Consider the following 26,487-nt stretch of genomic DNA (forward strand, 5'->3'; position numbering starts at 1 on the left):
TTTACAGTACAAACTTCAAGAGTCAGAGATTAATTCACACAGTGGCCGTGATTAAATGTAGGCGATGATAATTCATTAAATGAAAAGGTCTTTTTGATTACATTTTTTTCTTTTACTATTAAAAAAAATCACTCGGATTACTTTTTTTATTAACAGATTATATGACAATAGTAAGATGTACCCATGAGCTTTTATTAAGCAATGGTATTGTACTGTTCCTAGTATCGTGTATCTATCCCAGAATGCATCACCTCTGTACTCTGTGATTGTTCAGCGCCCTCTGCTGTCTAACGTTTGCATTTCAACTGAAGCATTGAGTTATTTTATATTTTACATATTTTATTCACCCATTACAATCAATCAATCAATCTGATTACAGCTTTTAAAATGTGTTGGCATGATATTTTAAGCATTTAAGCATATTTTTTTAAAGATCGGAGTCAGAAAAAACCTTTTCACTGCAAGTGATACGTATGAAGTACTTTACACATGTATGCGTTTATCCATCAGAAAACCCCCAAATAGGTTAAGCAGCTAAGTTCACACACAGCGGTACATCTATACAAGATTTTGAGAACAAGGGAATAAGCGTGCGTTCGGCTTTACCTCTCTAAATTACAGCACTCTGTTATTTTGAGTCTGACAAGATTTAGGCTCCTACAAGTTTTGTGCCACTTCCTTCGATGACACTTCCACGGTTCCTGAAAGAAAGACACCAAATTAAAAGAACCGCAAAAGCTAACTGTGAAGGTTAGACGTACACGATGGCATCTGTAGTGAAGGCATGTGTGCAAAATATGAGTGGTGTTCAAAAGCCCGAGATGGAGTATTGACTTACAAACACTAAAGCCTTGCCTAGAGTCATGCATTTAGAAAAAACTATCACAAGCTCACGGACCAACACACACACGCCAACCACTAACACAAATAACTTTTTCACACGATAATGCCACATTAGATGACACTAACTAATTCTTACTTTATTTAATGTGCGAGGGTTTAAAAGAAAATATTCGTATAAAATTAAAAATGTACTTATTCAGACTGTTATATCAAAATATATATCTTCTTTAGTTACTTTTGTATTGTAATGTAATTAGTAAATCAAATGTTACGAGTTCCTATGAGATAAAAGTCAGCCTTTTACTCTGAGGGATGTTTTCCCTTTTACCCACTCAAAAGCACAAAAACCAGCTGTCCACCAAAACCACCAGCATGTGAAGTCTGTCACTAGGCCGATTAATCCTCGTGTGAATTGTTGTGAGGTCAGCTGGACATTTGCACTGATGTGAGAGCAGAATTACTCAGCCCTTGACCTTCATGAGGGCAGGCATGATATTATCAGTATAATAATAATGCATTGTCAACCGACAAGGAATGATATTGTGTGTTTGTTTGTGCGTGACAGACTCACAAGGAGGCGGAACGGTATTCTGCTGTGGCTGTCGTTACTTGGCAGGATTCTTTCTTTAGTCAGTCTGCGCCACAAAAGAGGAAAGAAGTACAGCGTAACGTCAAAAGCGAATACTTGGCGAGAAGGATTTAAACGGAAACCTGTGGAGCAACTCACATACATTCGACCCGGAACTTTTCGCCAACTCTATATATATATATATATATATATATATATATATATATATATATATATATATATATATATATATATATATATATATATCGTCGAGTGTGGCGCCGCCCAATAAAATTTGAGTTGTGGGTCACGTGCCTTGAGCTGTCGCTGATGTATTTTTTTGTGGCGCTAAAACCCTGATAACGGTTCGTTCAAACCGTGTCGGAAAGTTTGTATTTGGTAGTTTAACCAAATCTTAACTAGTAGTAGGACGCTAATTAAAAAACTAAAATGAAAAGTTTTTTAATGTGCCATTGCGTTATTTGGGAGGTCAACGAGAAAAGAGAAAACATGTCGCATGCGATATATATAAAATCATTCTATCATTCATTCAAGCCAGTTTTGTCAAGCATAACATGAATAGTGCTGTTACGCCCTCTCTAGTGCAACTAGCCATTATCATGGTTTGATTACAATTTATCAATTGAACTAAACAGAATACCCATCGTTAACCATCTTTTAAAGTCACAATGCTCAAAATGATGGATCACAAAATGACTTTCCCATTGATTACCAAGCATTTGAAGATCAATATCCACTTCTGCGCCCAGTCTAGCTTTGCAGTTCCCATCAAATTTTATGCACAGAACGCATGAGTAACACAATTGACCTTGCGATGTTATAACGGCTCAATAGTTTTAGATGGTATCGTATCAGAAAAAAAGCTGATAAATGAGAGCTAACTGCAAAAAGATCAATGTATATATGTGGATAGAAAGAGTAAAGACTACTAGAAAAGGTGTAATTTAGAAAATGTAATGTGTAATTTGAAAAAATAAATCCCAAGAGATACAGAAAGCACAATATATTTTATTGAATTTATTGTCATGATGTTTTACACATTTTTTTTGTATAGTTATAATATTGGAGTTTAGCAGTGCCAAAATATAAACACCCAATGTTTTTTTTTTATCTCATATCTTTAACATTTAATCAATTCCTGATTTTTTTTTCCATTGTAACAAAAATGAAAGCATGTGAGTACATGTATATAAAAGACAACAAAAAAAAAAACTACAGTCCAACAACAAGATTCCTGTGCCCATCTATATTAATTACAGGTAATACTTTTAAGGACCTGCCTTGACTGTGTTTTCTTTTTCTTTTTTTTCCTAACAACAGAAAACCAGAGTAATAAATTTTTGACTAAATGTACAATTGTTAATATCCATGGGCACAAGGAGCACCTTAAACAGAAGGCAAAGGGGACTGCATATAGTGCTGCAAGACTGGCCAGTTGTTCCTGTAGATCTTCTTGCATGCTTGACAACTAATCGACTTTTTCCCCTTTGCTCTGTGGAGATTTTTAAAAACTTTGAATGTTTTTGTCCACAAGAACCGAAGCAACACCGATCTCTGATGGGTATTAGGAATGCAGACAAGGATCCTCAGAACTAAAAACAAAGACATATAAAAACAGTCGAATTAAAAAAACGGGACATTTTCCACTCATTGAAACATGTGATATAAATGCGAAATCTCAAACATACATTCTTAAGGAATTCCTCTGCGACAATTCGGGCCCGAGCGTTGACCGACAGCTTCATCTCGCTGATCTCCTTGTCGATCTCCTCCATGAAATGGATAACAAAGTCCACCAGCTTGTGTTTGTACATCTGTTCTGTGTGGAAGTTGGTAATGAGGAAGCTGATGTCATAGCCCTGAAAAGCACAAAAAAGGGAAATAAGAAAACATGTTAGTCTTGTTAAGAGCTTAGATACTTCACATCACTCAGCAATCCGTTTAGAGTTTTAAGACATAAAAGCACATGAACATTTTTGTTTTCTTTCACTCCTACATGACTCGCCCAAAAAAACCTGACATGCACGCTAGTGACGGGTGCTTTCGAAAACCTTTGAAACTTCTGCTAATCTTTTTTTTTTTGGTTCGAACCAGCGATTTGAAGCAAACTGCCGAAATCTCATGATTTCAGTAAATGAGGCTTTGTTACATCCTGACTGTAATTTTACAAATTTACAGACATAGCACATCTGTATAATAAACAGAAAGAGCTGTAGTGATCAGCCTCCAATTAACCTTATTAACCAAGCCCTCGATAAAACAAACAAAACACTACAAAGTAACACATTATACATGCAAATTAATATTGAATGGTATTAGATCATTTGTTAATTGCATTTTGTTGATTACCCTGTTAATAAAACATTTTCATTTGGTTTGTAAAGGGTCATCTTATGCATGTGTTGGTTGTGTTTTCATCGGCATTCACGCAGACCAGTGTGTGGTGTCTGGAATGCTTTGAACACAGAACTACTGTCACAGAGTAATCGATTTAGTCTCAAAAAGCTTTGTTCCCATTACTAATATGAATGACATACTTCTGTATTACTTGTTTCTTGTATTTTGTTCCCCGCAAAAAGGAGCTCACCTCAACAGGTTTCCTCCGCAGGATGAAAAAGTTCTCCGCTCGCATCATCATGAACCTCATAAATTTATGGCACAGGATCTTCTCAATCTCATCAGCCTGAGAGAGAACCGTTAATATCTTTAGAAGATGACAGCAAAAGGAGCACAGGGATCTTGTGCAGATTATCTCGAATTTCCTACCTGTTTGACAGCGATGCTGACCCTGACTGAGTTTATGGACCCTTCAATCAGGACCTTCTCCTTCTCATTGCGGCTTATGACCACAGGCTGCAAAAGAAGCTCTTTGCTGCTCCTGTATTTGAAGACATGCGTTGAGATATATATATATATACACACACACACACATATATATAGGCTTCATGAGTGATTTCCTCACCTAACTTCCACCTCAGGCTTGTTGTGTCTCTCGACCACCTGAGAGGAGAAGTTCTCCAGACACAGGGCTGCTTGAAGAGTGGCGCGCACCGCATTCAGATAAGGTCGCAATGTTGCCGTCTACATACAAAAAAAGACCATTTAATTAAGTAACATGTCATTCCATAACCTAACAGCCCATATCATAATCATAGCGCGCACACACAGAAACGTGATTGTCTGTGGGTGGGAGAGCAGCTTTGTGTTTTTTGGCCATTCCATTGAGCTCGTGTCAGTCATTTAGGTAAAGTGTCAATCAATGAATGCTCACTTATTGACAACTACTGGCTGTTTTAAATGAGTTAAACGTGCGCCAGCTATTAAACAATTTATATGTGCAGTGTAGTGTGTATTTAATGCTTTCAATCTGCCAAAAACAGGTTTTGCCTGTAAAATTACTGACGTTAGCCAGCTAGCATAGATCAAGATAGACTAACATCACTCGATCAAACAAAGCCCAAAACACTGCGGTTATCGCATGCAAATTGTTTACGCTAAGGCTGTTTGTTGAGCCATTTGATCGCTTGCACTATATATTAAAAAAAATCTAAGGAACTTCAAGAAATGTAAATCTCTTACCATTTTATATGAGGTCTGTGGAGGAAGACGGAAGTCCGCACGCCACGCCTGGAAATGAGAAAACACGCCTCCATTGCGTTCTCACATTCCCGTAATACACCTATTAGAAGTATATTAATGTTAATCATAAGCTCGTTATTTAAATACATACGAGTAAATGATAGAAAATTAAATATATTTTAATACAAACATAAGCTTTTAGGTTTTTATTTTACGCCCGTAAACTTACGACCGAAATATACAAAAACACCAAAGCAATCGTTATCATTTCACATCTATTCTTATATTTACGGTCAAGCCCAGTAGCAATCTTACCTTTATTCGCTTTTTCTTCCTTATATGGCAAATAACACGATGGGTCAAATACGCTGTAGTAAAAAATGTTATGATCTAAAAAATATCACTGAGATAAAATAATGCTTTAACTCTTTTGTGGTTTAAACAGCGCACGAGTCTCGAAAAAGAAATAATCTTTAATTATTCTGTTTGGACGCGCTTCAGCCAGGAATGTACCATTCTATGTGCTGCTATTTTGTGGATGATAAATGCCGAGAGAGGGCATTTACCAGATATGAAACGAGTTTGCAAATAGTACATAAATATCGCTCAAATTGTGTTAATAAAACACACGGTTTAAAGCTAATTTTATGCGTGTTCCTGTTTTTAAAACTTAAACGGCGATTTGTCTCCCCCTATTCTGAGGTAATGGTTTAGTCAGTAATGGATGCCCCTTCGTCGGAGGTAAACAATAATATTTTATGAATAAATGCCTTGTTTAAACTCATTTAGCGTTTTGTGTGGTGTTTTAACACATTGTTTAATTGTCGACACACGTCTTTTAATTGCAAGTAATATACATATGTATCGATAAAATGTAAGAGCCGGTTGTCTGTGTTTTGAACAGCATGCAGCAAAATTAGCATGTAACGTTAGCCGTTAGCTTACAGTGGCTGTTTATTATCACACACTGGTATCATATATAGACGTCAGTATTACACAACAGAGTGAAAGAAATTACAGAGATGCAATGCATGCAAGATTTAAGTTTTCACATATAAAACCTTATGAATAACATCTTCAACAGTCCATCCATTCTAAATTTGCTTTCATTACCATGCTTTTACTATATGACACAACCCTGACTTTTGTATTACTCTTTTTTTCAGATATAGGTTCATGTTCACGAGAAGATGAGTGAACTGAAGGACTGTCCCCCATTGAAGTACTATGACTTCAAACCTGTGGACCATGTGAAAGTGTGTCCGCGCTACACAGCAGTACTCAGCCGCTCAGAAGATGATGGCATTGGCATCGAAGAGCTGGACACGCTTCAGCTGGAGCTGGAAACACTCCTGTCCTCTGCGAGTCGACGTCTCAGGGCTCTGGAAGAACAGAGACAGGTGAGCAGCGTTTTTCTGTTTGTCTTTTTATCCCACTTACTGCCTAAAGTGTCTCATGTGAATTGTGTTTATTCTCTGAAACAGATCCTTACAGACTGGCAGGACAAAAAAGGGGATAAAAGGTTTCTGAAATTAGGGAAGGATCCAGATCTTGCAGCATCCTCTCGCCATTCTAAGCCCAAAAAACAGAAGCTCGATGGAAAAGGAAGTCATGGTCCCGGACCTGGGCCAGGTAGACCGAAGTCTAAGAACATACAGACCAAAGTCCAGGACTTTGAATTTGAAGTCGACCCCCAAGATATACCCCGCAACCCTAAAAATGATGCTCCCAACAGGTTTGTTTGTTTAAAATTAAGATGCATAATGTACATTTATTGGAATAAGCAGATACAAGATACATATCAGGTTTTGCCATTATTTTCCCAACAGAAACCCTAGATATTGCATTGTTGTGTATTGATAATTGAAACATCAATTTCATTTAATGCTTTATTGATTCCAGAGGTGACAAGTTATGAGTATTTAGTCAAAGATTTAATACAGGTCAAATATTATTAAAACACAGATCAATGCCTTACATTTGATTCAGCAAATAAATGCATTAAATTGATAAAATGTAAAATTTAAAGACATTTATGTAACAAAAATCTTAAAAAAAAATGTTTCTTTTAAATTTTCTGTTTTACTAAACATATCTTGTTTTCTGCGGAAATATCAATAAATGTAACATAATAATTATAATTATTTATATTTAATTATTAATAATAATTATAATTATTATTAATATAAAGTGATTAGACATTACTACATAAAAACATAACAATATTATTAATGCACAGCTGTTTTCAACATTGATAATAATAATAAATGAATTGTGTGGCCCTTAAACTAGTATTGAAGTAATGGCTGTTAATATTCAGCTTTGCTATTACAGGAATAAATTTTAACATACAGATGCATCAAAAAAATATATATATATCATTAGTTTTGTTGTAGCTTATGTAAAAATGTCAAACATTTATATATTCAAAATTGTAATATTTTACAGTATTATTAAACCTTGTATCACTGTATTGTAGTTTTGATCAAGACTTTTTAATAGTAGCGTATCTAGTAATTTTTGGTTATATACGTGTGTAAAACAGATTCTGGGCCTCGGTGGAGCCTTACTGTGCAGACATCACAAATGAAGAGATCAGAGTTCTGGAAGAGCTGCTCAAACCCCCTGATGATGAAGCTGAATACTACAAGGTAAAGATCTTTTAGAAACCAGTTCCTGCTCTACGTTAATGCTGCTTCCTTCAACTGATTCTGTGTTCAGTGAAATGCGTGTTTTATGGCTTTTGTGTTGGTTGTTCACTTCTGAGCACTGACTGTTGGTTTTCTTTGCAGATCCCAGCTCTCGGAAAGCATTATTCCCAACGCTGGGCTCAAGAGGACTTGTTAGAAGAGCAAAGAGAGGGGGCGAGAGCCAACGACAAGAAAAAAAGCATGATGGGTCCTCTTTCGGAATTGGATGCTAAAGGTAATGGTGTCATTTAAGATGCGATTCCAGTTGCAACATTGTCATTCCTTGTCTTTAATCTGTTGCTTTTATCTTCTTCTGCTCTGGTTTGTGCAGATGTAGATGCCTTACTTAAGAAATCAGAGTCTCAGCATGAACCTCCAGAGGACGGCTGTCCTTTTGGCCCTCTTACTCAGCGTCTTCTACAAGCACTTGTTGAGGTCAGTGACTCATGATTTGCTAAAATAAATATGTGTGTTGTGCAATATTTAGTCAGTTCAGCTTATGTTTTAGTCATATCTTTTTTTTCAACTATGTAGGAAAACATCATATCCCCTATGGAGGATTCCCCCATTCCAGACATTCCAGGGAAGGATGATGGGGCCGGGACATCGCCTCGTAGCCAGGGTAAAGCCTTCAGGTAAATGTTTTATTTCATGATTTATTCAGTTAATGATGTTTACCGGTTTATTTAGGAAATATGTATTTATATGTGTATGTGTGTGTGTGTAAGATATATATATATATATATATATATATATATATATATATATATATATATATATATATATATATACATATATATATATATATACATATGTCTTTGATTAATAGAAAGTTTAATATTACTGCACTTTACTTTTTTAAATATTTTGTACAAAATCTTTACCTTCACTGTCATGTTTACTTTTTGATAATTTTAATGTATGTAAATAATAGTATCATTATTAAAGCACACACTGAAACACAAGTTATTACATTGTAAAAAGCGAGTTTACGAAATATCCCTTTTTAGCTAAATTAGCATTCATTCTCTATCTTTTACTCTTTATAGTCAGCATGAATCAGCACTTAAAGCTCATTTTACTTCTGAAATGTGATCCATTTTTGACTGAAACTGAGTATTCGCTTCGGGGAGAAACATGCATTTTATCCATCAGGAGCGAATGGTGCTATACTAGAATATATACGAAAACTAGATCTCTTTCAAATAGTAATTATGTACATCAATGAAGCAAAGACGCCATTTTCTCTTGTTCTGCTGGTCCCAGTGTGCCTCACACACGCTCTCTGGAAGCTCGTATAAGAGAGGAGCTGGTGTCTCAGGGGCTGCTGGACTCCGATGAGAGACAAGGCGTCGGAGGAGAGTCTGAAGACGAGGTGCTGGCCGAGCTGCAGAAAAGACAGGCCGAACTCAAAGCGCTAACCGCTCACAACCGCTCGCGCAAGCAGGAGCTGCTCAAGTGAGTATCAGCCAAAGAGCCTCAGATCCAGATCAAAACCGCTGTCAGCACAAGACAAAGACTAGCTTGTGAAAATAAGAGTTAGAGGGAGCAGTCTGATCTGACACGTCATGATTTACTTTCTGTATTTTTACTTGGATCACAGCTTCGAGAGCTGCGTTAAAGCGGTCAAGTGTGTATTTTTAGATGTCTTTATTTTTTTTACGTGCTTTGTTGAAATACCGGTATTGATGTGAGATCAGGATAATCGCCCTTCACTCTTCACCCTGTTCTTGCAGGTTGGCACGGGAAGAAATGCGAAAGCAGGAGCTTCGCCAGCGAAGTTCGAGTGGCTGATAACGAGGTCATGGAGGCGTTCCGTCGCATCATGGCCGCCAGGCAAAAGAAACGCACTCCAACGAAAAAGGAGAAAGATCAGGCTTGGAAAGCTTTGAAAGAGAGAGAAAGCATTCTCAAACTCTTAGATGGATGAATATGACCGGCAGCTATAATGTGGTGTGTTTTCTTTAATATGTTTGTTGGTTATGGACGCTTCACAAAGACAACTCGAAGAACACGTTAAACAAACATTTAATATAATGTTCATATTTTTGGTTACTCTCCATACAAAGTAAGACCTGATAATAAAGGTGTTTGACACTATAGGTTTCAAGTGCCACTGACTTGACACTGTTGATGCCAGAAGTATAAGTTTACTTTTTTTTTTTTTTTGCCTTTTATGTATAGTTTCCAAATGCAGCTGATTAACGGTGGATTGATATTGTTAAAGGAATAGTTCACCCAAAACTGAAACACTTGTTCATGTCTTTCTGAACCTGATTTTCTTCTGCGGAAAATATAAAAGAATGTATTTTGCAGAACGTTGGTAACCAAACAGTTTTGGGGTACTTCTTGTATTTTAGGAAAGCCATACAGGAACAACATGGGGGCGAGGAAATTGCAACATTTTAGTTATTGGGTGAATCGTTTCTTTAAATCTTTTGTCATAGCTATGGTAGCATTTTTGTTACTACGCAGCAGGAACGCTGTATTTTCAGTTTTTGTATGGTTAAAAGAAAATAAAGCTTTTATTAAGGTATTGCGCACAGAAATATTGGGTTTGTGAATTCATATGCTGTTGAATTTAGTTGTACGTGTCTGGTATTTTGTAAACCACTTATAAACCATCACATTACGGTTGCATGTATGTGTGTGTGTTTGAAAATAAAACTAAATTTTGTTTAATCACTTCTCTAGTGTTCTTTATGCAAAGCTTTGAGTTATGACAGGTTGTTCTAACAGAGGGCGCTGTTCGTGTTTACACACTTCAGTGAACGGTACCGTCGTTGCTCTCTCAGCTCTTACATCTTCAAAATAAGGACTTTTTACGCTGGTAGGAACGTGTTTTACTTTATTTGTCGGTGCATCTGTATCTAGTTTGCCAGTTTACGAAGATGCAAACCGGGTGTGTGCTGAAACCGTTGCATGCAACTACTGTAACGTTAGCGGTGCAGCCGTTTGACCTGTGAAAATAAGCTTTGAGGTGAAATTCTGAGGTAAAATTCTACAGAGTTAAAGCGAGGACACCGATGAAACTGTGATGCTGCTCAAGCTTTAATGACCTGACAGCTACAATTCTTCGAAAGAATCGTTCATGTAAGTCGGTTCTTGATAAAATGGTAGAACCCATTCATGAGGTGGACTGTCTTCTCACATGCCTGATATCTAATAAATAATTAACTGAGAGATTTTTGGCAACGATAATAAAAGCATGGAACTTTCATAGCCAAGGCATTAGACCATTTCCTTGAACGTCAGAAACCGCGCTATGACGTTTTACGTAACGACGCAAAAGAATCACTGAATCGCTTTTTTCGAACCGATTCACAGAGCTGCAATAAGTGCATTTACAAGTGGTTCGATGGCTATAGTAAACGTTTTCCAGCAGTGAACATAACCAAAGAATTAACCATAACTAAGAACCGAAAAATTGAATGCTAAAATGGACTAGTTACAAAAAAGAAAATGTCCAGATTTGTATAGCAGCATCTATATGCATTTAAGCACTGAACAGATTCTGAAGTTTTTTGCATGATATAGTGATTTTGCTATTTTTCTGGATTTTTTTTTAAATTTTAAATAATAAAGGTAAGTCACCTATTACTGTTTTAAAATAATTACAATTTTTAAACAAATTTTTTATGTATATTTATGAATAAAGAATGTATCAGATTGAAAAATCTGCATAATTATTACAGAAAAACATTCGTTACACAAAGAATTGCAAATTTCAGGGTCTGTGTGGTTTTTAGCAAAAAATGCCACATTGCATTATTATTTTATTATTATTTAAATATTAATTTAAAGCATGATGTAAATGTATTGTTTAATTTGTAGTGACGTCGTACAGGTTTGGCACATGCCAGAATGTGCGGGAGAACGGCTTGCACACTTGTGCCGAATGAGCTCAGTCGTGCTGCTCACTATCGAGACAGGACGGGACGACGATGCAAGCCCCTATGGAAGGATGGAGACACTGACAAATACCGCCCATCATACAACAAGAGTCCTCAGTCCTTCAGCCCTGTACTGCTGTCCAACAGACACTTCAACAAGGCACGTCAAACACAACATATGAAACGTTTGTCCCCGATGAACGGCTGTTTAATGAAGCGCTTTTTGCAGGACGCCCCGGTAGATGAGTGTGTGTTGGCAGCGATGCGCTGGGGTCTCGTCCCGGCGTGGTTCAGAGAGAACGACCCCAGTAAGATGCAGTACAACACTTCTAACTGTCGCAGCGAGAGTCTGCTAGAAAAGAAGTCTTATAAGGTACGTGAGACACCACATTCGTTCGCATGGGTAGCCCTGCACACAATGAAATTCTCGTAAATTTTTGTTTCATAGGGTATTTGGATTTTAACCACTGAAGACAGACCTTAGGATATATATATATACAATGAAAAAGTGGATGACGTTTCCCTATTTTTTTTATATCACTTAAATATGAAATCTGAATAAATGCATATTTTCCAATAAATATTATGGCCTTGTTTCACTGACAGGGCCAACATTTGGCCATAATTAAATTATAACATTAAGTAATGTTGTAGAAATGTGCCTCATAAAAAAATTACTTGTATGCATCTCAGTGCTGATATATTGTAAGGTGTTCTTTCAGTTAAGACAGCTCAGACTTACATTTTAGTTTAAGACTAGGCTTAAGCCTTATCTGTGAAACTGGGTATATATATATATATATATATATATATATATATATATATATATATATATATATATATATATATGAAAAAGGCACTGTGGCACTCTATTATGTATTAAACATCAAATATTTACTAATTCTGTGGACAGACATTTGAATTGTTGCTGAAAACTCATTGTACAGGATCCTCTTCTGAAAGGACAGCGCTGTGTCATTCTAGCCGATGGCTTCTATGAATGGAGGCGAACGGAGAAAGAGAAGCAGCCTTTCTTCATTTACTTCCCTCAGAGTCAAGGAGGTCAAGTGCCTAGTCAACAGAATACACAGAAAACAAAAAGTGACCAAAGTTTGGACCTAGAAGAGGTTAGCCTGAGTCAGATAGTCTTAAGAAGTAAGTATGTTAACTTATGCCAGTCTTATACTCACTTGTTCATTCCTTCACTTGTCTACAGAGTGATCAGGACGGCAGTGACTGGACAGGGTGGCGTCTGCTGACAATAGCAGGGCTCTTTGACTCCTGGACTCCTCCTTGTGGTGGAGAGACGTTGTATACTTACACTGTTATTACTGTGGACTCCTCTTCAAATCTTCAAAGCATCCATGACAGGTTGAGTGTATATATATATATATATATATATATATATATATATATATATATATATATATATATGATTCATGTAGTTTTCACAGAGTCATACAACCTTTTGTAAAAAGTTGAACCTTGAGTTAATGTATTGTGTAACAGGATGCCGGCTGTGCTGGACGGGGAGGATGAGGTAAGGCGGTGGTTGGACTTTGGAGAAGTGAAGTCCCTGGAAGCAATGAAATTACTACAGCCAAAGTCCTCCTTGACCTTTCACCCCGTCTCCTCATTGGTCAACAATTCCCGCAACAACTCTCCAGAGTGTCTGCAACCTGTAGACCCCACAGTTAAGAAGGTGAAACATTTGGTAATGTTTTAGAAAACAGATGCACTTAAAACTATTTTTTACACAAATGTGTCCTCTATTATTCAGTTAAATATTATGTCTTAAAATATTTGAATATATTTAAAATGCAATTTATGTGATGGAAAGTATGAATGTTCTGCAGCCTTTACTCTTCTTGATTCTTTGATGAGTAGTAAGTAGTGAGGAACAGCATTTATTTATAATATAAATACTTTTTTAACATTATAAATAACTTTACCATTGCTTTTGATAAATTTAATGCGTCTAAATTAATTTTCTTTTACCCAATATATATCTATATATCTATATCTATCTATCTATATCTATATATATATATATAATTACCCCAAATCTTTGGATGGTACTTTGTATACATTTTTATAATGAATTTTCATAGTTTAGGATTTATATTCTGGGTCAGGAACAATAATAAATTCAATGTATACATTACAGACTTATGAAAAGTTTACCAAGATCACAAATTATTAAAACCTTTGACATATGAATGTGAACTTAAAATTCTTTGAAGTTTAAATACTGAGGTCCCACCTTATGCCCTGTCCAGACTGTTCAACCTACAGCTAGCAGTAAAATGATGATGAGCTGGCTGAAAACTGCCTCGCCCACTAAGAGGAAGAATCCTGATGAAGACACTTCAGCTAAAACACCTGAAGGGAAGCCTGGAGCAGAGAAGCAAAGCAAGCCGGCTGGGCCTCTCCAGCAGTGGCTGCTGGGGTCTGGATCCAACAAAAAGCCAAGAACTTCTTCAGAATGACCAGAAGACAGAAAATGCACCTTGACATGCCTAAAAATGTTTGGTTGTTCACCCAAAACTGAAAAAATGTTTTCACCGCAGGCCGTTCAAGATGTACAGTATATGATGTTTTTTCACCAAAACAGAAATTTAGCATTTTATCACTTGCTCACCAGTGGATCCTGTGGGTGCCATCAGATAAAAACATCACAATAATCCATACAGTTAAAGTGAATAATTGAATTGAATAATTTCTCGTGAATTGAAAAACTGCGTTTGTTAAAAAACAAATGAACTTTTGATGAGACATCTTAACTTTAAACTATCACTTCTGGCCAAAACAGTAATCTGCAATAAGGCTCCACGAGTGGAAAACCCCCAAAAACCCCTCTCACATAAAAACCCATCATTATAATCATTTAGAACAGTTTTTTCTTGTTAACAGTGCTTGATCTGTGCTTTTTTTTTCTCTCCTGATTCGAAGATGACTTTCAACAGAGAAAGCAGTGTTATTGATAGAGGACTTTTATTTCATCCAGCAGCAATATTTTGGTGTTACAATTTAGTTTATTACAACGCGTGCAGCTTTTCACTTCAATTGACGGACTGGAGACATGTGACAGATCCCTTGCGCTGCAGAGGATCCTTTGATGAGCAAGCAAAACCTTTGAGAATCTGTTCTTTCGTTGAAGAACAAACTCGTCAGTTCGTAAATGCCTCCTTTAAGACAGCTCATTCGTCAAGCGTTCAATGTGTAGTAGTAGTGCGTGTTGTTCCTTTTACATGCTGAAAATAAATGTTCGTGTGACTTCTAATAGTTGATTTCATTCGTCCGTTTCAAAGAGTGCCAGTACACTCCTTAAAAACACCGTTCAGCAAACACACAAAATACCACAGTTTTATTCAACAACTTAATTTTATTTCCGTTACTTCGAAATACATTTATCTTGAACAATGTATATGCTGTGCATTTTGTTTCATTAAATGTCATGAACAATTCAGTTTTCCCCCAATGTTGTCTAGCTGTGTTTATTTGAATATAATGCAACAGATAATAATAATTACAATAATAAAGAACAAACAGACAGGAAAAGATCCAAGTGATACTGAGCACTTAAATTCTCTACCGTCCTGAGCTACTGGTAGAGTCCGGGCAAGATATGAAAAAAAAAAAAAAAAGACGAGATCGATTTCACGCCACTATTTTGTTCATGGCAGACTCGCTGTGATTCGGTCATGCTGACATAAGGATTGACGATAAAAAAATACATAGAAATACTAATTGTCATAATAGTAGATCATTTAGACGTAATATCTAAGCTTCCCGTCATGTAGTTTGCTATTCATATTTTCCTGTTCCATATTGAGGATTAATTGACTGCAGTTCTCAGATGTAACAGCGGGGGCAGTGTTGGACCTCCAGTGCTTCGCGACTTCACAAACCGAGGAGCGTTTTCAGGTTCACGACTTTAAGATGCAAATGTAGCATGCTTTACGTCAGGCCGCCATTTTAATTCAAGCACATCGATGAAGCAGTCGGGCATTTATGGTACCAACGTACGGCTCTGACACACCCCCCCCCTCCCCGTCTTTCAGCGTTCACGTCAAACGTATTCCGACTGCACCGCGGGACTGGATCGTAAAAAAAAGTCTCAAGAGCCATTCAAGTGTTGTGAAGAGTTTCAGTAGGAGTTTTTACGCGGGTGAAACGACGGTTCTGCGGAACCGGTGCGAGGTGTCGGGGATTCGTGTTCGAAAACGGATGTCGGGTTGAGCCTCTTGTGTGTGTGTGTGTGTGTGTGTGTGTGTCTAAGGCTGTGAATGAGAACTGTGTAGGATGCTGGATGAGAGGAAGTCTGCTCGTCTACAAAGGCCAGTGATTATATCGAGTAAAGGGGAGGGAAGGAGATAAAGGAGAACAGGGGTGAAAGAAAGAACGCAAGAGAGAGAGGGAGTGAGGCAGAGACAAGGCCAGAGAGGCTGAGGGTGAAACATTGCGCCCCCTGGAGGTCCTCAGCAGCTACAAGTCTCTGCTGATGGCTTGGCTCTATCGTTCCGGTCTAGTTTAATTGGCTCAGGGAACTCGTTGTATAACTCCACTTCGGTTTCCTACAAAATAATAATAAACAAAAAGGGCACAGATATAAGTCCAAAGTATACTTTTGGCGCAAACATTAAGCATATGTATTATATTCCATTTCATAGAAACATAAGCAGATGCGAACTAGAGCTAGAACTCGCAATTGCAAAAAAACAAAAAAAAGAGAAAATTTTTCACTCTTTTCTATTTTGTTTTTAATTTCATGGCAGGGGAAAAAAATTAATTTGCGAAAAACTTAAAAAGGAGTGTAAGATGTAAACTTGCAACTGCAGAAAAAAATGGATCGTGAAATGTAAACTCAGAATTTAGATTAAAAAAATTACAAGAAAGAATTGCAAATGGAATTTTTTTTAATTGATGGCAAACAAGTTTTAAACTGGAACTTGTACCTCTTAACACAATGTTTTGATATTACCATCTACAGTAGTTTATTGTTGTTCTGTCTCACTGATTTCATTTTGACTAAGAAGCTACAGGCTCAGCTACGCCGAGCATCTTATATGCGCAATTAATTAAAAAATTTGCATCAAGCACATGGCTCATAAACATACTTTGCGCTTCATCGCTTAAGTTTTCACACCTAAAGCAGCACGTGTTTCAGCAAACGTACCTGTTTGAGTGCATTGCGCGCGATGGTCTGGAAAGCCTGCTCTACATTGATGGCCTCCTTTGCACTGGTCTCAAAATATGGGATGTTGTTCTTACTCTGACACCAAGCCTGTGCCCGTTTGGTTGTTACCTGAGGGTAAAAATATATGAAAGAAGCAAAATGTGAAATTCTCAGAGACTGAGATTAAAGGTCATAGGAGCATGATTCTATTTAACAAACAGAAAGTGTGTTCGCAAAAGTCTTCATCTTGAAACCAGATATCAAGAATCCATTAAATTGATCAAAGTGAGAGTCTTTTAAATATTTCTCTATTATTATTAGAATTTTTTTTTTTAACTTTCAGAAAATAAATCGATTTCATAAAAAAATTCAATAAAACACACACACACACACACACACACACACACACACACACACACACACACACACACACACACACACAAAAGGAACTACCTTTTAAAATATAAAAAAATAAGTTTTTAATATTTTAAATTTTTACTGTATTTACTGTATTTTAGATCAATTCAGTCTAGATGAGCATAAGAGACTTCTTTCAGAAACAATTTCCAGTTATCCTAGTTTTGATTTTTATGCCTGCTAGATAAAAATTAAAATAAAAAAGTCTTCTCCACAAGTTATTTGAGGCGTCATTCACTGAAAGCTAAGAGGTTTAAACACTTTACATGCGTATGGAGAGAGTGCAGCTGGTCCTAAATTAGCTCCCTTGGCCTCTTAGAATGTGACATGATCTTGAAACATATTCTGTACACACTTCTACATGAGCAGGGGTCAATGACATGATAACTTTTTTTAAAGCAATCTATTCGTTTATGTGAAAGGGGCTACTGCGGGTACGATTTTCGCTTTTGGTGCATTTTTGAACACTGGTAAATCACCGGTACATTACCGTTAAGAGATCGTGTTTGAACAGGACCTTTTCAAAAATACCAGCGAATTCTTTCCGTTATGAGACGTTGTAACATTACCAGGAAATTTTTCAGAACGAGATAACTGATATGAGCACATTTAAGTTCAGAACACTACTCTGGGCCAATCAAACATTGATGATGCGTTTACTACACACACACACACACACACACACACACACACACACACACACACACACACACACACACACACACACACACACACACACACACACACGCTTGGTTTGAGGTTATGTAATACCACGTCTCTGGGCCAAAATCTGCTGCATTAATGTGAATGTTTGACACAAAAATGAAAATATGAACAGAAACACTTTCTGCCTATAGCCTTGCACGCATACAAACAACACAGAGATGCTGCCATTAAAGAGGTATGTTCTGGTTAATGATTTCCCAGAATCGACCAGTATTTTGAAACCGATGTGTAAATGGTGCTTTACTGCTAAAAACATGTAACGCTATTGCCTGTGTGAACAACACAGTTTTGTATTTACCAGTAAAGTTGTTCTGATCATTTTACAGCAATTGGCTGGTATTACGTGTGAAATCATCATTACATAATGATTATGTATTAATTTATTTTATGTAAAACATGGTGAGGGTGATACAACGGCTTTAATATCCCTGTGAAAAAAACTATAAGAAAATGTAATGGATTTATTGGTTATAAAGGAAATTGTATTGGGTTTAAATGAAAAGTATAATGGCTTCTACTGGTATGTGACGGATCGTATTGGTGGAACATTAAATCTTATTGGTAAAAACGCCCAAAACACACTGCAAAAGGAATTTTGTTATGTTTTTACTGGAAAAAGTTAATGGTTCATAATAGTATTTTAATGGAAACCATTAGAATTTTTTGTGATGGTTACTTTTGGGCTTCTGTTGTTTTTTTAGCAGGGATGATAAAGAAGAAAAACTAACTATTTGAGAACCTCATTAAAAGAAAACAATAAAGGGTTAGTCTACCCCAAATAAACGAAAATCTTGTCATTAGTCACTTACCCTCATGTTTGTCTTCAAAGCAAGTGTAAGATATTCTGGATGAAAGCGGGAGGCTTGTGACTGTCCCACTGAACTGCCAAGAAATAAACTGTCAAGGCCCAGAAAAGTATGAAAGATTCTTATAAATAGTCATCAGCGGGTTCAACTGTAACGTTACGATGCAACAAAAATACTTTTTGTACGGAAGGAAACCACACGCTGAACTACTGATGGCAGATGGACCATTCTGTTGATGTCTTTCATACTTTTCTGGACCTTGACAGTGTTTTTACCTGGCAGTCACAAGCCTTCCAGTTTTCATCTAAAACATCTTAAATTGTATTCTGAGGATGAAATAAGTTTTATCGGTTTGCAACGACCTTTTGAGAAATGTTCATTTTTGGGGTGGAGTAACCCTAAAATCAGTACACCCCTTATTTTACAAAATGGCTTTAACGGTAACGAAAACAATCAAATTAAAGCCATGCTAAAATACCAGTATAAAATCTCGATGTACACTGCACCCACCTGCCTATTCTCCAGATCGATTTTGTTGCCCAGCACCACAAAGGGGAAGTTCTCTGGGTCGCGCGGGCTGGCCTGGATGAGAAACTCGTCCCTCCAGCTGTCCAGCGTCTTGAAGGTGTTTGGGGCAGTGACGTCGAACACCAGCACGCAGCAGTCAGCACCGCGATAGAAAGCCACACCCAGAGACTGGAAGCGCTCTTGACCCGCCGTGTCCCAAATCTGAATGAAACCACACACACAACACTCTCTGTCAGGCTGCATTATAAAACCTATTCAAAAACATACACTGGTTTTGTTCCTCGGGAGAAATAAAACATCAGTTAGGGTGAGTAATTATGACAGAAATAATATTTTTTGGGTGAATTACATCCTTTAAAACCTTCTCACAGTCCGTAAAAGGAAAAATGTAATGCTAGTTGAAGTAATTAGATGACAGGCATTGGTATGGGGAAAGAAAGAAAAATGTTTTAGATGCTTTCATTTTTTATTTCAAAGCATCACATGCTTTTAGAAAAATAACCGGTCATCTTTACCTGCATTGTGACAAGTCGGTCATCAACCATCACTTCTTTTGTCAAGAAATCTGCTCCTATAGTAGCTTTGTACTGATTACTGAACTTCTTATTCACATACTGGTTCATCAGAGATGTCTTGCCAACCCTGTTGAGACAAAACAACGTTTAAACCGGCACCTGGCAGGAGAGAGAGAAAAAAAAAAAAAAAAAAGAAGAAAAACAGGAGAACCAACAAGTCTATTTGTGTCTGTGCAAAACTATGAGTCATATGAAAAACATTCAACTCTACACACATTAATAATGCAGGCTATAACAAAATTTACATTCCCTTTATGAAACTGAAACTGCTTAAACATTTATATCCCACCCACAAACTTTCCCATCTGGAAAGCTCATGAGAGATTGTGAGGAAATGAAAGGCTTTTAGGAGGTTTTGTGTTTGGGTGGTTGGCATGACACAACATATAAATGCCCAGTGTGTCGTGAATCATCTAAACATAAGTTTATACTGTAAGAAAACAGTGGACTGCTAGAGTGTAACAGTGTGTAGCTGGATGTTTTATAGATGTGTATTTATAGTGCATGTTTAAACTATTTCTAGACACATTTCTATCTCTGTGGGACACAACCCTGCCTTCAATTAAAAGTGAATTAATGCAAAATATAAGTGTATGCAACAATAATAATAATAATAATAATAATAATAATAATAATAATATTATTATACACACACACACATATACATACATACATATATATATATATATTTTTTCCTCAACTAAAATTTACAAGCTTTTTTTCCCCTCACAGTTCTTTATATTTATTTATATAATTTAATTCATACTTTACTGATAAAAATACCATGGAATCAATGACTACTGTCTACTGTTTGATTACCAATATTCTTCCAAATATATCCTTTTTTGTTCAACAGAAGAAAGAAACAACAGAAGGTTTGGAACAACTTGAAGAGGAGTAAATAATTTTCGTTTTTTGAGTGAACAATCCCTTTAAAAGGTAAATGAAAGTGGCGCTATCCCAGACTTCATTACAAGGGCGCTGAACGTGAAAACTCACCCAGAGTCTCCGAGAATGATCACCTTCAGAAGAACTTTCTTCCTTGATGTCATAGTGTCACAGCTGGGAAGGAGAAAGCACAGAGCATGAAGCGAAGGTTTCAACATCACAACTCATATGAACATAAAGGAGAAGTGAAAGCCAAAACTGGTTGTACTTAAACGGGCCTATTTCAAGGACATGAAGACAGGACAGGAACCTTGCAGCATGTAGTAAGCTAACTACTATAGCTAAAAGCACAATCGCCCGTTTGACTGAACTTACACACTCTAAATGTGCTATAAAAGCCTTTTTTGTTTCAATGACAAAACCCATGATTCTGCTTGCAGTCTCACACAGGTCATGTGCGCTCTAACTACCAAAGTCACGAGAAATGCACTCTTACAGGCAAATGTTGCCTGCCTACCGTTAAACACACAGACTTCCCTTTTTAAGCGAAGGGCTTGAACACGCCATTCATAAACGCTTCTTCATTTGTCAATCAATACAGATCCACCGGCCGAGGTACTGCTCCGGGACAGTGAGGGCATGGATCACTGCTAAACATCAAAATCACAGCGTTGCACAGAATAGTACTTCCTGCGACAACCACCACCTCCCAAAAAACTAGCCGCCATTAACAGAAGATGTTAGGTCATATAATATTTTTTAGCGCCAATACACAACATTTGAACGGCAGAGTCCTAAATTATGCACTTATTAAGTCATAATTGTTCCACATTATGGCTGATAAGCGTATTAAACCATATTAAAAGTCAGTGTTATTTTCTCTAAATAAATAAATACTAAAATTGTTGTTCTGCCTCCTTCAGGACACATACAAAATCAGTTATTTTAAATGGTAAAATTTAGGCATCGCTAATATATTAATTCACCGAATGAAAAATGGAAGTCTACATCAGATTAGCTAAAGTTACATCTAACCGGCAGTGCTAATACTTTTTTTTAAAAATTTCGATAAACTTCGATAATGGCAAAGGTGACAGACAGACAGACAGACAGATAGATAGATAGATAGATAGATAGATAGATAGATAGATAGATAGATAGATAGATAGACGTAAACTATGACAACTATGTCAATCGCAAATGTATAATATTTTAAAACATGTTGTACTGACACACCTTGCAAAATAGTAGCATGACATCACGATTTTAACCATAGCACAGTTTGATAAGGTCTCTTTGATAATATTTTTTTCTCTTTCAGTAAATATCTCAAAAGCGTGAATCGTATCGCCTTCAAAAGGCACCACAGAGGATATCAAGACCACCTGTGACTCAAGCATTGTGTTTTCACTTGAACTTTGAAGGTCACTTATGTGACAGTTTAAAGACCGTGATAGCATATCAAAAAAACATAACACTGCTAGAATAAAAATGGTAAAGCGATACTAAACTTCTAATAATTAAAGCCCATTTTCGATCTCTAGGCTTATGCAAGAGCAAACAATAGTTTCAAAACTGGCAAAAAAAATCTGGATGCAAACATTTAGATTAAAAAAAACCTCTCTGCTTAAGTAAACCGTACGATATTACATCTAAACAATGTAAACCCATCTCTCCTGCTGCTCTATTGAGAGTCATATTGGGGGTGAGATAGTGTGCCGTTTCAATGTTTAAAAATCAGTTTTAACATTAAACACTCCGTAAAAACCAAATGGCATATGATCATAGGCTCAGATGGTTTTTAAATCAGGCCATTTGAAACTTACAGACCTATTAGTACCTTTTAGCTGTTTATCTACATATTACGTAACTGGGCTAAAATCGGGCAGATAAAAATCAAACACAAGAGTGGATTATGTAATTAGTCCTTCGTTTAGTAGTGAAAACAGCATCTAACTGAAGTTGGGATATTAAGTTACAGTTTGAAACTCAGAACATCAGAAGGAAAGTCAGAACAGTAGGACAGTTTTTAGCAAGTCTGTGCAACGCCTAGGCTTTCGTGTCAAGTCATGGCAGTTTCTTTAGCTAAACAATTAGTACGTTACTAAACAACAGTGCAATCCACTGAACGCATTATACGTTTTTCCAGATTTAGATTTCGTTAACTTCAAATCAGGGTAAGGCAGATAAAAAGAACACAGAAATAATCTTGCAAAAATGCTTCTTTCTACACCCAAAATAGCACGAACGTGGAAATTCAACAGGCATTTCTCATTACTATGCTGATCCTACATGAAAGCTTAGCTTATGCTCGCTCACTGACACGCGTATTCACCTTTAAATAAGCGAGGTATCATAAAATGAACCTCAGGAATATAACAATTGCTTGATTTTCCTGGCTTACGCTTAACGGTCAATAAAAAAGATATCTGAACAATAAATGTAATGTAGTGTTTAACTTCAAGCAGCAGTAAATACTTAAAAGCTACAGTAAAAAAAACAAAAAACCTCTCATCATGGTTCAGTAGGATCCACAAGTGGACTCCACACAGACACCATAACTCAAAGTCACCTACCTGGAACACTCTCGGTCTCTTAAAAGGCATAATAGTAAATCACACTGTTTCTGTTGTACCACACGACTACTAAGAAAAGATGCAATTGCCAATAAACAGAGGAAATGCATAGAAAGAAAGGAAAACCCCCCCAAAATAACCAGGATATTGAAAAACTGCTGATGTCTTTCCTCTGATCGTATTACGTTTCAACACCAGGGTTGAAACAGAGCAGTGCTGAAATGAAGTCATTTCACGTGCGACACATAAAATCACTATATAGTCTTTAAGCCTCTTTATGGTTCATCTTCATGACAGTTCGCCTGTGTCTCAAAAAACCTAACAAAGCCGACTGCAAGCATATCTGGGCATCAAAGGCATATGCAGCTTTTTTTTTTTTTTTTTTTTTTTTTTATATTTTTTACTAGAAACATGACTCGGATGCCCAAAATGAATTCTGGCACACATTATAATCACATTGCCTAGCGTATTTAAAAACACATTAATTCATTAAGCAACGCAAAATGTTAGAAAATAAGACGTTTTATCATCACTACACCTTTAGTCAGGCAGCGGCATATTTCATTTTTGACAGAAGTAAAAGCAAGGCTGTTAAGACAGAAGTACAGAGAGTTTAATGGAGTGTACAACAGCATACTGAACGCTGAGCTGATGAAATGTCTCCCTGAAAAAACGTTCAGTGGACTAAAGTCCATAAAACAGTTTTAAAAGTTGTGAAAATGAGACCTTTATACGGAGCGTGGCATTTGAGTCCATTCCTCACAGCCTAGCTTTCTTTTGTGTTATTTTTAACATGCTGCCGAACCCGATAAATTCGGTTTCATTTGTCAATTCGGCAAACCAAAATTAAAATGACATTAAAACGGTAACCTATTTTTTTTTTGGGGTTTTGCAAACAAAGCAGCTTTCTGTTTGTCGAAATCTTTGACCTCACGTGAAACTCCTACAAAAAACCCCCCCACAATCTCAGATACTGTACATCCATCATGCCAGCGTGACCCTGATGTTCCTGTGACACATTACAGCAACTGTAAAAATGATTAAAAGTGCAAATTTAAAAAAAAAAAAAAAAGCTTTCACGCTGGAACATGTACAGTGCATGGTAGAGTATGGTTCATTTTCTCTGATCAATTCCAGTCATTTTAATGAGAACACATGTAAACTGGGAAGACTCCTATGCTGATGGTTCACCGGGTCGTGCGAATTTGCCTTAACGACCTTGTTTTGCCTTCTGTGTAAACCCATAACGTGCATAATATGCGAATATTACGCATTATGTGCCGCATAGCGCGAGTAGTACACTATTCCGAACGGTTTAGCTCGCTAGCTTTTGAGACACAGCCCCGCGACTGCCAACAGTTTTACGACTCCATATTTAATCTGGAACCCATGACACTCGGTAAAGTCGGATCACATGGTAGAGCGCTTTCCTTTAGCATGCATAAGAACATCAGTACGCTATCCATTTTCGACAGCGCACCTCAACAAATAATCAAGTGCGTACTAACACATCACGCGCGTCTTATATACTGACGCTGCCTTTAAACTACAAACGTTATAGCGTAACGGGAGCCCGTGGCCTTGTAGTAAACGGTTGTTTACTTAAAACTTCTTGTTTCGCAATACTCCACACCTGTTTCGGTGCGCTGTAAACATACAAGCAGAAAGTGAATGTGTTTGATGCGGCTGCTGGTTGTGCAATCGTCTGCTTTGATATTAAAGTAAGGCAATCCGCCATCCGATCGACTGTTACCGTGTTAAAAGCTCTGAATAAAAATGCCTTCTTATGTATATTAGCCCAATGCAAGCATCTGAGAAAGAAGCGGGTCGATTTAAAAGAAACGCAAACGTGAAACGACACAATCCAGCGCGACTGTCAGGCCTGTCAGGGTAACTACAAACACCTGATTATTCAGGGGCCTGAACGTGAGATCAACATCACAGCGTGTGAATAGCCGTTTTGTAACCGAGAAGGAAGCACACGCGGACGAACGGTTATTAAATAATTTCAATGTCCTTTAACAGCACAACAAACGAGCTCGTTCGCTAACGTCAATTAGCTTACATGTCAGTCGCACCGTCTCTCTTTAACAAAACCCACGACCGGGGTCTCTAGATCGAACATTTACAAGCACGCGTATTGATTTTGCAACTCACCTGGTTTGTAAAGCTGGAGATCTAGCAAATATCGGTCTGTATCAGTGCTGTGGAGTCGCCTGTGAGCTAAATTGCTACCGTGCCCTTACACAAGCCTGATGTTTATGAAGAAAACAGACAATAACTTTAGCCCCTGTCGCCACCGGAACACTGGATCGCTTAGGCTAGAGTATGAGCGAACTAATCCGGAACCGGGGATACCGATACGGGTGCTGTGACCGTTATTGTCCCCTGTTAAATGACGGGTCTTTTTTCTCTTTCTGTTTCGGGATCTGCTTTAACTTCCTCCAAAACAACCCTCTGAAAGCCAGCGATGTCATCACGCAGGTGACGTCATCACGCAAGCCCCAGAAGACACGCCCTAAACGCGGACCCTGTTCCGAAGACTATTTTATCACACTTTTAAGGTATTTTATCTTTTTTTTTTTTTTTTTTTTGTAGACACAAACTTTTTTATTGACCACAAAAAGTATCGACTACAAAAATACGTGTAAGCCAATATTTGGACATAAATAAATCGACTTTTCTTTTTTTTTTTTAATCACAATGACTTTTAACTAGAGATATGACAATTTTCTCTTATGTCATAATTGTAACTTAATTGTCCTACAATTGCCTTCTATAAAACCATAATGTGAAATGATCATTAAATTATCAGATCATTCACTGAATTTATTTAACTAATATGTGTGTCATTTATATACATATAAGCTTAAAAAACTAAAATATTGTGGGGAAAAAACCTAAATTGAACTGAATAAAATTTAATCAGAATGTAGGTCTTATTTTGCCTAATTGAAACGGCACCAATTGCATTAATGCAAAATGCTAATTTAATTTTTTACTTCATCCGAATTAAATCAACTGTACTCTATACAGTATTTTATTGTTTAATTTTATTTAATTTAAATCAATTTGCTACTTTTGTTTGTTTTCCTGTAATTGTAACCTTTTAATGGAATAATAGTTCCCCTGCTGGACCTTACTGGATTTTTTTGAACATGTAATTCTAAATTAAGACATTCTGAATTGAAAAACAAA

The 26,487-nt window shown here is 36.9% G+C and overlaps 4 protein-coding genes across 7 annotated transcripts; 2 read left to right on the forward strand and 2 right to left on the reverse strand.

Annotated features, from left to right (window-relative positions):
- Window positions 1-2,420: 2,420 nt before the first annotated feature.
- On the reverse strand, window positions 2,421-5,111 carry LOC122354367 (actin-related protein 2/3 complex subunit 4). The gene is made up of 6 exons (XM_043252532.1): window positions 5,012-5,111; window positions 4,395-4,513; window positions 4,199-4,310; window positions 4,020-4,115; window positions 3,121-3,291; window positions 2,421-3,024 (listed from the first exon to the last, which is right to left on the reverse strand). The coding sequence occupies exons 1-6, from the start codon at window positions 5,012-5,014 to the stop codon at window positions 3,019-3,021; spliced, it is 507 nt and encodes a 168-aa protein (XP_043108467.1). The 5' UTR covers window positions 5,015-5,111; the 3' UTR covers window positions 2,421-3,018.
- Window positions 5,112-5,393: 282 nt separating this feature from the next.
- tada3l (transcriptional adaptor 3 (NGG1 homolog, yeast)-like) lies at window positions 5,394-10,383 on the forward strand. The gene is given in 10 exon segments (XM_043252531.1): window positions 5,394-5,752; window positions 6,178-6,411; window positions 6,496-6,746; window positions 7,557-7,662; window positions 7,804-7,936; window positions 8,033-8,136; window positions 8,236-8,336; window positions 8,968-9,159; window positions 9,438-9,480; window positions 9,482-10,383. Coding segments are annotated over 9 exon segments (1,290 nt in total). The 5' UTR covers window positions 5,394-5,752; window positions 6,178-6,201; the 3' UTR covers window positions 9,632-10,383.
- A 24-nt stretch (window positions 10,384-10,407) lies between these two features.
- On the forward strand, window positions 10,408-14,632 carry hmces (5-hydroxymethylcytosine binding, ES cell specific). Of its 4 annotated transcripts, none has more exons than XM_043251525.1 (7): window positions 10,408-10,531; window positions 11,536-11,754; window positions 11,824-11,967; window positions 12,542-12,721; window positions 12,811-12,965; window positions 13,104-13,296; window positions 13,874-14,632. In XM_043251525.1, exons 2-7 carry the CDS (start codon window positions 11,566-11,568, stop codon window positions 14,081-14,083), a joined length of 1,071 nt encoding a protein of 356 aa, XP_043107460.1. In that variant the 5' UTR covers window positions 10,408-10,531; window positions 11,536-11,565; the 3' UTR covers window positions 14,084-14,632. The 4 variants fall into 4 exon arrangements, with proteins under 4 accessions (XP_043107460.1, XP_043107461.1, XP_043107459.1 ...); XM_043251526.1 differs by having other exon boundaries at window positions 10,460-10,531; window positions 11,549-11,754; XM_043251524.1 differs by lacking the exon at window positions 10,408-10,531 and adding an exon at window positions 10,547-10,794.
- A 327-nt stretch (window positions 14,633-14,959) lies between these two features.
- LOC122354244 (ras-related protein rab7) lies at window positions 14,960-25,758 on the reverse strand. The gene is made up of 6 exons (XM_043252390.1): window positions 25,447-25,758; window positions 20,825-20,887; window positions 19,766-19,892; window positions 19,233-19,451; window positions 16,774-16,902; window positions 14,960-16,171 (listed from the first exon to the last, which is right to left on the reverse strand). Exons 2-6 carry the CDS (start codon window positions 20,875-20,877, stop codon window positions 16,076-16,078), a joined length of 624 nt encoding a protein of 207 aa, XP_043108325.1. The 5' UTR covers window positions 20,878-20,887; window positions 25,447-25,758; the 3' UTR covers window positions 14,960-16,075.
- Between the last annotated feature and the right edge of the window lie 729 nt (window positions 25,759-26,487).

This window comes from Puntigrus tetrazona, chromosome 11, assembly GCF_018831695.1.
Source record: "Puntigrus tetrazona isolate hp1 chromosome 11, ASM1883169v1, whole genome shotgun sequence".
Lineage (NCBI taxonomy): Eukaryota > Metazoa > Chordata > Actinopteri > Cypriniformes > Cyprinidae > Puntigrus > Puntigrus tetrazona.